The 11,369-nt window shown below is 46.2% G+C and overlaps 1 protein-coding gene across 1 annotated transcript; it reads right to left on the bottom strand.

The window, feature by feature from the left end:
- Nucleotides 1-825: 825 nt before the first annotated feature.
- ZMYND19 (zinc finger, MYND-type containing 19) lies at nt 826-10,170 on the bottom strand. The gene is made up of 4 exons (XM_014952322.1): nt 10,070-10,170; nt 4,377-4,517; nt 3,200-3,380; nt 826-1,514 (listed from the first exon to the last, which is right to left on the bottom strand). The coding sequence occupies exons 1-4, from the start codon at nt 10,168-10,170 to the stop codon at nt 1,371-1,373; spliced, it is 567 nt and encodes a 188-aa protein (XP_014807808.1). The 3' UTR covers nt 826-1,370.
- Nucleotides 10,171-11,369: the final 1,199 nt, after the last annotated feature.

Below are 11,369 nucleotides of genomic sequence, written 5' to 3'. Positions count from 1 at the left end.
ACAAATTGAATACAAGCAAGACCAACATTGCAACATGAAGTGGCAAAGCGACTCCTGATTGAAAAATTAAATTCTTAATGGCCTTAAAAAAAAAATAAAAAAATTAAATACCTATTTCACTAAGCACTCTGAGAACAGCTCTGCATTAAGCACTCAGCAGCTCACATTCCTCTACTGCAAAGTAAGACTAACACCTGGCACTAAATTATCCATTGAATTCTTCAGGAAACTCAGTTGATATTCCTTGTATTTCTAAGGCAAAAATGAAAAGGAAAAAAAAACCACTCAGATTATACCTCACAAACTGAATAGAGCAGCAGGCGTGTGCTCTGCACGTCAAATCCTCCTCCCATCCTGTTTTACTTATTAATATATATAAAAAAAAACTTTTCAAAAGTGATTCTTGGATTGATGGCATCTCTTTTAGAAAAAAAAAACGATAAATAACTCAAATTACTAATTATTAGATCATTTAAACATACCTGCACATCACTGAGTACTTGCTAAGCTCACGGGGAAGCCACATTGGCAACCACATCCCCAGAGAGCTGGCTACCTGAGCTCCCCTACTGCTGCTTCATGTACAAAGGTTTGATATCCTCGAAGCCAGTGGGTGAAGCAGGGTCTCCAGCAGCCTCCCCTGAAGGCAATGCCGCGGCGTGGCCTGTGTGCACCGCTCCCAGACGCTCCGCTCCGGCTCCTGCTGCACTGGCTCCTACCCAGTCGGGTATTTCCACCATCTGAGAGTGACTCTGAGCTCTGAGAGCAGCTGGAAGGGAACGGGAGAAAGCCAGAGAGCAGACAACCATTCATTCCAACCTTTACTTTGTTTGCCTTTTTTTTTTTTTTTTTTTTTTAAATATAACTTCCATGCAGAGTTCTCCAGAGTAACTGCCGATGTCGGAGCCTGCCTTCTGGCCTTGGCACAGCCACAGATACTTCTAGCCACATGGGAGGAAAAGCTTTTGCTACATGACTTTTTTTTTTTTCTTTTTAAACTTTTAGGCCAACAACGTGTTCTCATCTGAACATTACAGTTAATGAGTCCTATCAAGAATTTCTAACAAAAACTGTACATGAGTTTACAAACGTATTAACATATAAATAATGAGAAGCTTCCTGCCTGGAGCCTCCACAGTAGTCTTTTTGCTTGAGAATATAATACTGGAAGGGTAGACCCGATCCCTTTCCACAGCACCAGTCAGAGCTGGCTCAGTCCAGTCAGCCGTTCTGCTCAAGCATCACAGGGTTTGTTTTTTTTCTTCTTCAGTGCCTCTGGCTTCACTAAGCAGTCTGTCATTACTGTGCAAAAGCAAGAGTCCAATGCCTTTGAGAAGGAATCCTGCTGCTGAGAGGCCTCTGCCACCCGGTCATCGTTCTGGCCCAAGCTCTTGCTGGAAGGTCCGTTTCTTCTCCCGACAGTGTTTCTTGTGAGCAGGCCAGTCCTTCTGCTGGCATTGGGACCCACAGTACCTCGCTACCTGGCATCGGCCACAGATGTTGAATTCACGTAACTAGGAAGAACACAAGACAGCGTTAACGAGCCTGCTCAGGGCCAAGGGGTGCCCAGACATCACTCCCCAACTTGCTGTACCATCCCGACTTTTGCACCCATCACAAATGGGCAGACCCCACCAGCAGCATCAGACTATCAGAAGGGTTTGGAGTAATCATAGAATCATAGAGGTTGGAAGAGACCCTTGGGATCATCGAGTCCAACCATCTACCCCACTCTACAAAGTCCTCCCCTACACCATGTCCCTCAGCACTGCATCTAAACGGCCCTTAAACACAGCCAGGGATGGGGACTCCACCCCCTCCCTGGGCAGCCTGTTCCAATGCCCGACCACTCTTTGGGTGAAAAATTCCTTCCTAATGTTCAATCTAAACCTCCCCTCGAGATCTCTCTTGGATTGAGGTGCCCAAAACTGGACACAATACTCCAGGTGTGGCCTCACCAGTGCTGAGTACAGGGGCACAATCACCTCCCTACTTCTGCTGGTCATGGTATTTCTAATACAAGCCAGGATGCCATTGGCTTTCTTGCCCCCCTGGGCACACGGCCGGCTCATATTCAGCCGTTTGTCAATTAGAACCCCCAGGTCTCTTCCCTCCAGGCAGCTCCAGCCACACTGCCCCCAGCCTGTAGTGCTGCAGGGGGTTGGTGTGGCCCAAGTGCAGGACCTGGCACTTGCCCTTGTTGAAACTCAACGCACTCGTTGATTTTGCAGTTGCTCTTGGAAAGTCATATTGACTTAAAAGATAAAATATTCAAGCGCCTGACATTTGTTCTCATTGAAACTCAACGCACTCGTTGATTTTGCAGCTGCTCTTGGAAAGTCATATTATTGACTTAAAAGATAAAATATTCAAGCACCTGACATTTGTTCTCGCACTGCTGCTGTTTTGCCAACTGAAGCTCTGTTTTCAGCTACTAACATCTTAAATTCGGCAATGAGGAGGAGGGCTGCACCACCAAAGTCATGGTTATGCAGGAAGCTCTCATGTGCAGACCCAAATAAAAGGTAAAGCTCACTCTTTATCAAACAGAGGGCATTTAAGATCATTTTTGCAAACATTTCTTTTCCCAAAGGAAAAAGTGGAACACAATGATTTTAGCCTACTCAGCATTTGTTATGGCAAGAAAAGCCCTTTTTATTCCCAGGTAAGAACATCTGACAGAGGCACAGCCCTGGATGTCTTATTCTCCGAGGATGGGTGTTGCTTTGTTTCACCTACCTACAGCAAAGAACTAGCACCACCTTTCCCCACAGTTCTCCCCTAAATAAAAGCCACTCAAATTCACCCTCTTCTCAGGAAAGGTCAAGCATTTTTTGATTCCACCTCTGCCCAAAACCCCTTACAATGCTTTCTCCTGTCCTACACAGCTGCTCTCTCATTCCAGCTCGGACTCTCTGGGGGAACGCTTCCACCTGGCTTTCCTACACTTTGCAGAAATCACACTCCTCCCAATAAACCAGTAGGTCATTTCTTGTTCCAGTTCTGAACTACATTCTCTCAAACTGAAAATCATCACAGGGACTGAAGATTCATATCAAAGAAAACCCAACTTAAAAAGAATTAGTGCTTTTAGCAACTGAATGGCAGGTGTAAAGCTTCACATTTGAAGGAATAAAGCCCTGGCCACACAGCGTAGCCCGAGCCATTACACACGGACGTCCAGCTCCCCCAAACACACCTGTTTTTCGATCATTGTGCACGGGGGGTAGTGACATTCATAGTATGTGCATGAGTTCTCCTCCTCCTCCACAACGTCCCCGTTAGCGTTGTAATAGCGCGTTACATTCAGCACAGGAAACTGCTCTTCTATAGGATCTGTAGGGAGCTGCTGGATCGCCAGCCAGTACAGACTTTGTTCCCTGCAAAAAAAAAACAAGTACAAATTTGGTCCGTAAATTCATAACAAGCATACAAGGAAACCCATTCCAAATGTATTAATAAAGTAAGTAGAGTTAACATTGTATTTAGCCTGTTAAGCCTCAGGCTATACATACACTTCATATAATGGATATTTTTAGGGTTATTTGAGCCCAAATGCAAAGAAAGTTTAAAAGTATCTATCTATAAACGCTTACAAGCAGCAAACCTATTTCTGTGTAACTGGCTTGAAGTCTGTTTCTTGTTCTTGAACTCCCAGCACCATTAGGAGAATTGCTGGAGCACCACTGCCATTCACTACATCTCCTCAAAAATCACTCTAACAAGCTCCAAACACCCCTATTTCGTGGGTGCTGCAAGCATTTCAAGAGAAGTGTCCTGGGTGATGTTAAGTCTGTGGTTCTCCCACCAAAACCAAACATGCCTGTGCTACATCAGAGATTAACCAAATGTAACGTTACAAGTTTGATGTGCTTTGAGTGCAACACAATGAGTAGGAACTTCCCACAACCTACTAGTGAAAGGAGATGGGAGCTGATCCCAGGAACTCATTCTGGTTTCAACCCAGATACACGATTACAAGTGTGAGCATTTTGCCACTGTTGGCTTCTACAGGTTGTGTTACAATTTCGGTGCCTGAGGACAAGAGCCACAAGCCAGCAAGATCTGCAGGCTTCACTCAGCATGCCCTCATGCCACTACTCAAGTGGAAGGGAGCACAGGCTTCCTGCTCCACTGCAGTGACAACATCTGGCACTGCAGGATCTCTACAGAATAACACCATGGCCCCTTCCCAGCCAGCACGAACAGCATTAGCTCTGCTCCCCAGGGGAGGAAGCTAAGACGCATAGCGATGTGTGAAGTAGCCAAGGTCAAATAAAAAAGGCTCTGCCAAGATGAAAATCCCTAAAGAAGGCAACAATTTAAAATCTTTTCAATTTTTTTCAATGGCAAGCCCCTGCCGAATATTGCCATACCTTTGTTTACTAGAGATTTCTTCAGCTTTGGGTTTCCACCCCCAAGGAACCAGGCGCAGATTGTCCAGGCGGTTGTCCACTGTCACGGAATTCAGATGCACCACCTGAAACCCAGGAGCAATCCCTCCCCGGTGTCTCTCCCTGGAGGAAACAAAAAGCAACCTGAAGGTCAGTAATGAACAAGACTCCACAGCTAAAAAAGCAAAGAATCATACTAATTCCAGAAAACATGCTGCGTTCGAGCCTGCTGTCTGTCGCTGAAACAGCCGCAGTAGAACATGGGTTGCCAACAGACTCTGGTGGCTACTTTGGATATACCTCCTGGAACAAGTCTCTTCTGGGACTGACTTATTTCCATTATAGGTGGGCTGAATCAAAAGACAATCATGGTATATTTTAATTGTAAGAATATTGCAAAGTGAGTTCTAGAGACTACCACTCTGGTTACTGCAAGAGCCCCTGTGTAATGACTATATTCCGTGGAGCAGACTTGAAAGGAGGCAATACTGCTTTGTTATTTTAATAGGAAATTCTATCGGACACATTTATGCCTGTTTGGCACCGGGGTGAAGTCACAGAGTTTGTTATTTATGAAGAAATGTCTCTTCACAAGCAACAGGACAGAGGTTTCACCACCCAGTACGCAAATGCTTTTTAGACTCTAATTGTGTGTAACACACAGAGAGCCTGCGGTGACACCCCGATGGACTGAAACACGCTCTAAACCGCAGCAGGACTGTCAGCAAGGAGGATGGCTGCACATTAAGTCCTGCTGCAATTCCTCCCTATTGCCTTCTAGTGGTTTTCATTTCCCATTCCACCCTCTTTCACCCCTCCTTCCTCTATTTCATGAAGGATTAAGTTCGCTGTCAAGCACCCTTACGCCTGGACATGTTTCCCTGTCGCTTCTTGCGGGAATCCCCGTCCCACCTGAAACGTAAAGTTTGGGCAGGAATTGTGTCTCTGCGTGTTTGCTGTGCCATGATTAACCCCACAGCCCAGAGAGAACACCCCGGCTGCCATCAAGGACAAGGTACAACTGTCTGAGGGTTACCCAGCATCTCCTTCTAGAAGACAGCTCCAACAGCCACTGACAACGTCACCCAAGTCTCCTTTGGGTGCTGCTTCCAGCTCAGTGTTTACTGAACATTTCAGTAAATGCTCATCCAATTTTGAAGAGATACTATTTGCCCCAGTTAAAAAATCCCCACTTCCCCCCCCCCTTTACAAAGCTCTAGTGTTATCCAGCAGAACAGGGAAATTCATTTCAATGCGACCGACAATGAAAAATGTAGTCTTTTGTCTTCTCTGTCGAAATTCATCCAGATATGGTTAAATTATATACCTTGGGGGAAAGAAAATTACTTGCAATTCACATATGCCCCAAACTTCCTAGAATTTAAGGAGTACAGTTCCCTTGGAGAGTCTAGATACCACCCCATGCTCTTGTTGACAGGCAGAGCAATTCTTCCTGTAACAGCCCTGCACGAGGACAGAGCATGGAGCCTCCTGTCAGGGAGCCTTTTGGGGCCCCCCAGAAGGAGGAGAAGCTCCCTGCTTTGAAGATAAAATGAATAAAATATTTCTTTTAAAGCAAACTATGGAAAGAATCCACTGAAAGGCCCTAAAGCTGGAAAAGCTACTTTCCAAGTCATCGAAGGCTACTGGAGGGTCTGGGAAAAGAAACTGGGAACTGTGAAGGCTACAAGCGGGAAGCCGGGAGGTACACGGACCCCAACGGAGGGAGGTGAACGTCAGACAGAGACAGGGAAGGAGTTAAGGTCCTCGGAGTGGGCCTGGGACAAAGTGCCAACAAGAGAGATGGGACAGATACGAGCGAGGAATCTGGGAGGAGGAGAGAGAAGTTCACAGCAAACTGTGCTGGGGTGAAAGGGAGGAGGGGAGGCCAAGACCAAGTTAAGAAATGTTTTGGAAATGGACTAGATAGTGAGAGTTTAAGAAAGGCTGGAGCTGGGGAAAGCCAGAGAGGATTACAAGAGATTGTTGATGACAGTGGGAAGCCCCAGCAGTGGCACACACCCACCACTGCTCCTACAAAGTCTAGGTCTGCACCCACAGCCTCCCACAGGCAAATATTGATAAAACCCACCACCACAGTGAGCCCACCTTCCTCACTTTGTAAAAACCCACATTCCTCCACGTTGCTGTCAGGTTTTCTATTACCTCTCGTGAAAAAGGTCTTGGAGTAAACGTGGAAATGGGGCCTTGCTAATGACCAGTAAAAGTGTTAACACAACGCCCCTTGGCTGAGACGCCAGAATTAGCACTCACAAATCCAGGACAGTCCCTTCTCTCCATACATAATCAAGTGACATCTGAATGCCCACTCAGGCACTCCTCCTCTCCAGAAGTTAATCAGAAATGTGAAGGACAGGCCCATGGAGGAACCTGTGCAGAAGGGGACAGGGAAGAAACAGCCTCAGTAGCGCAGCCAGCTCTCCCGCAGAGCTGGAGCTTCTACCTCCCCCAGCACACCCGAGCTCCTACAAGATGCCAGACAAAACACTTGAAACTTTTCAGAACATTAACTAGATACTGCTCTTTTCATATTTCAGCAGCCAACTTAAGAACCGAGGCCCGTAACAGAAGTGCCAAATACAGACAACAGCAACTCCAGTCAACTGGAGCCGTAACTGAGGGGGTTTTAGGCAGTATGATGGTAAGTGCTAAAAAAAAAAAAAAAAGAGAAAGAAATCAGGTCTTAGATGTCTTTTTGAGCACACAGTTAGTGATACTTATGACTAATCTCCTGATGCTGCTATTCCCCGGGGAACATCACTGCACCCAGCCAAAATACAGCAAGCTGGGATTTCTATACCGGGAACAGGGCGAGAAGACGACAGACTTATTCTGCAGGTCCCCAGCCAGAGACATCCAGATCCTGCTTTGGAGGAGCCAACAGTCCATCCTGGAGCCACAGCAGAGCCTGCAGGAAGTTCTTCCTGAAAGAGTATTTGCCACATGTGTGGGTATTTTTCAGATCTTGGTTCCCATTTAGTACCGCAGTTCAGGCTCTGCAGGGCTCAGGAGGAGAAGGTCCCTGTCACTGCTGCAGCTTTGGGAGCCACCAGCTGCTTATTCTGAGAGTCTCACTACCTCAGCAAAGATACCTGCCTAACTACATTAAAAAAAAGAAATAAAAATTTAAAAAAATATATTAAATTTGCTTTATATATAAAAACCTTGCAATAGCATCCAGCACATGGATGAGCAGCTAGATGCTAGCAGCTAAATGCTGATAAAAACCTTGCAATAGCATCCAGCACATGCCTAGCCTAACTACATTAAAAAAAAGAAATAAAAATTTAAAAAAATATATTAAATTTGCTTTATATATTTTTTTTTTCCATTTGTTTGCCTTTTATGGATGAGCAGCTAGATGCTAGCAGCTAAATGCTGCTCACTCTAGCTTAAACCAGAAGTGCACAATCAGGTTAGTTTTTTCTAAGTGAACTGATTTTTTTGGGGGGACAATAGTTAAATGACACACCTCCACCTGCAATAATTCAAGTTCTTCGATTTGAATTTACCCAAGCAGCAAGGCTGGCGCTGGAAAGAGCAGTGACCACGACTGCCCATCTCTCCTGTCTTTTAAAGACTCCAAACCCCTCAGTGTTACTCGTTCTCGCCAAGGGAAGGACCTGCCACTAAAGTACATTTCTGGTTTGTTTTCAAAGCAGCCCCCAGTGCAGGTGAGTAGAACTGACCAGCGTGGCTGGTCTGGGGGAGGCAGGAACGGATTCGCATCTGTAGCCAAAAGACTTTCTACAGACTCAGGAGACTCAGTCAGGACAGATACTGACCTGCGCTGCGTTAGCTTGTCATCAGAGATCACAGCAGAACCTATACCCTCAGAGGGACCAAACTGACTTTACAGAAACATCCGAAATACTTTGTATTTTCCAGTGGTAGAGTTTGACTTGGCAACTTCAGAACTGCAGCCCCGCTTGCCTGGCAGCTTACACCCCCCCTGCCTTTGAGACTCTCAAAAATCCCCATGATATGTACTCTCTCAGCCTGTTTAACACCAGCACGTGCTACAGTGACACGATTTGCATCACCCAACTGAATATGTCAGAATTCTTACTTCAATTTCCTAAATTAAGTAAAACAAACCAGGAGAGGCAATAACTGGGCTGTGCAATAAGCAAACAGCTGGACTGTCATCATCTACACAGCCCTCAGCTGGAACAGTCGGCTGCAATAATCTGAAGGTGCTGTTTAGTGCTACTTGCAGACAACAATGGTTCCTGCAGGAGGTTCACAGCCAGCAGCAGCTCACAGGGATTTACTGCACACGCCGTAGCCAACTTGGTAATAATTTTCACCAAAGTTACATGTGCAACAAGGTTAAATATTAACAGGCACAGGTTAAAATCCATATTTAATGAGCAGATTGTAAATAAAAATAATAGCCTCTGATATTCATCCTGTCTCCTTCCTCTTGTACAGAGACTATTTGGGGAGGAAAAAAGTAACCTGGAACAAAAGAAAAAGCACAGCTGTACCTTGGGCACCGCGACTTACAAGTATAGGTTATGGAAATGAATAGAAAACATGCTTAATTTCTCAAAAAAAGGCTTTTAAAAGAAATAACCTTCTTTGGAGCTCTCTTTAGCACACCCCATCTTTTCTACGGGCCCATGAACACATCTAGAAAGAGCAAGGTATCAGCTCACCGGATGAACTAACCTCCCCCAACAAGGTGGCCTCTGAATCTAAACCGGCAGCTACCAAGGATATCAAGCAATGACTCTCAGACTATGGGAAATGAGACACAGCAGCAGCTTATACAAAGCATCATCAGCATCACTTCAGGCAGCTTTTCAGAAGGTCAAAGAAGAAACCACAAAGTTTTAGGTTATCAGAGGTTCTCTCTCTCCAGTGCTCTGCCAATTCTCACTGGTGCCAGTGAGATGGACCTGATTATTATGCGACAAAAAAACCAACCTCGAAAGGTTAGTCTTCACCTATTAAATAGAGTCAGTTCCCTGCTCCCCTCACCCCAACTGAAGTTTTAGTAGCATTTCTCAGATTTAAACAGTGTCTACTTGAATATTAGTCCCCTATCGCTGCTTTCCCTGCATGTGACATTGTTACAAAGACTCAGCTGTTTGAAGAAGGCTCGGTGCAAAACCAAACCATAATAAGATCCATGGGCACTCCTGGTGCTGGGTTCCCACCTGAGCGTAGCTGCAAGCCTCCCGAGAAGAGTCAAAACACTACAGACCAAGAAATAAACTCCCTACAAGTTGGTGGCAGCCAAGTCCACCTCAGTGAACCCTCAAAGCATTCATAGAATCATAGAATCATTGAGGTTGGAAGAGACCCTTGGGATCATCGAGTCCAACCATCTCCCCTACTCTACAAAGTCCTCCCCTACACCATGTCCCTCATCTAAACGGCCCTTAAACACAGCCAGGGATGGGGACTCCACCCCCTCCCTGGGCAGCCTGTTCCAATGCCCGACCACTCTTTCGGTGAAAAATTCCTTCCTAATGTTCAATCTAAACCTCCCCTGTTGGAGCTTGAAGCCGTTCCCTCTCGTTCTGTCACTAATTACCTGTGAGAAGAGACCAGCACCAACCTCTCTACAGTGTCCTTTCAAGTAGTTGTAGAGAGTGATGAGGTCTCCCCTCAGCCTCCTCTTCAGCTCTCCTTACGATACCTACCAAAGCAGCTCGTGCAGGAGACGGCCGGATCCCCTTCCACGATTTTTGTCGAAGGCATAAGCAAATATTTTAGCACCATTTCCATCAGCATCTACCTCCATGCGAGCCTAGAGAAAGGGGACAGGCTGTGAGAACACCCCCAACACACCGAGCAGCCCAGCACGTGTTCCACGGGGACAGGGCAAGGACCCAACATTTAACACTTGTCTCCTAGAGGTCGCTTGACCTTAATGGAATTTCAGTTGTTTCAAACCTCCAAGGGGAACCAGCCCGCGTGGCTGTTGTCGTTTAGGGAGATGGGGAAGGGAAGAAAGGCGGCCGTGCTCAGCGGGAGTCCCGCTCGGACAAAGAACAGCCCCCATCCAGTTGTGAGCCTGTAGGGCCAGGATCCATCCTCCGCTCTGGCACAGATTTTCTGCCCAGCCACCAGAAGCCACCCCAGCTTTGTTTGCAGTACTGCTTTACACCCACCTCCTTAGGGGCTGCCAGCAAAAGGAGTGGTCCTCCCCTCCTTTCTCCACTCCCCTCCCTAACTTTGTGCTGGCCCTGACGCTCACCAAGTAAGGACTAGATAAATTCAGGATACTCTTGGAGTATTTCCACCCTCTCTGGGTGATAGCACCCAGGGAGCTGCTCCCAGGAATGGCCCAGCATGGTGGGGTTTTGGGAGCAGCACAGTTGCAGCACTTCAACTTCTGGCAGCAGCTCTGAAGTACCTGCTGCGCTGCAGGCACGAGGCAAAAGATGCTCCCTCCTCCTCCAAAAAAAAAAGCCTTAGTTTTAGATTTTGTAGCCAAAAATTCTTTCTCTTTCAAGTGGATTCTTGGTAGAATCCACTCACCTTCTTTCAGTGGATGTTCAGGGAAAACATTATTTCCAGTGCCATATAAGAAAATAAGTTTTTCTCATCCAAGAGAGAGCACAGAGTGAAGGTTTTTAGAGTTTCCCAAACCAAGTAAGGGAAGGCAAATTATCGGTTCTTAAAAAGTATATAAATAGAAAGGTGAAAACAAAAAAAGCTATGTAATAAATTAATTTGTTTCAAACTAATGATCGTTTAAAATGAAAACCCAGAACTTTTCCTGCTGGAAAGCAAGCGTTCACATTGGGATTTCTACAGTTTCAAACTTTTTTTTTTTTTCCCCGTAAAGCAGGAAAGTCCGGGGGCAGGAGCTGCCCTGAGCGGTTTGATTCCGGCATGTCACACACAGAGAGAGAAAAAGAAAACCCTTCAGCAACAGATCGCGGCTCCCTCCCCCCGGAGCACCGCGGACCGGCCCCGGGGGCGGCGGGGGTGGGG

Source organism: Calidris pugnax, unplaced genomic scaffold (genome assembly GCF_001431845.1).
Source record: "Calidris pugnax isolate Ruff unplaced genomic scaffold, ASM143184v1 scaffold135, whole genome shotgun sequence".
NCBI lineage: Eukaryota > Metazoa > Chordata > Aves > Charadriiformes > Scolopacidae > Calidris > Calidris pugnax.
This window is presented reverse-complemented; position numbering and strand designations above follow the sequence as displayed.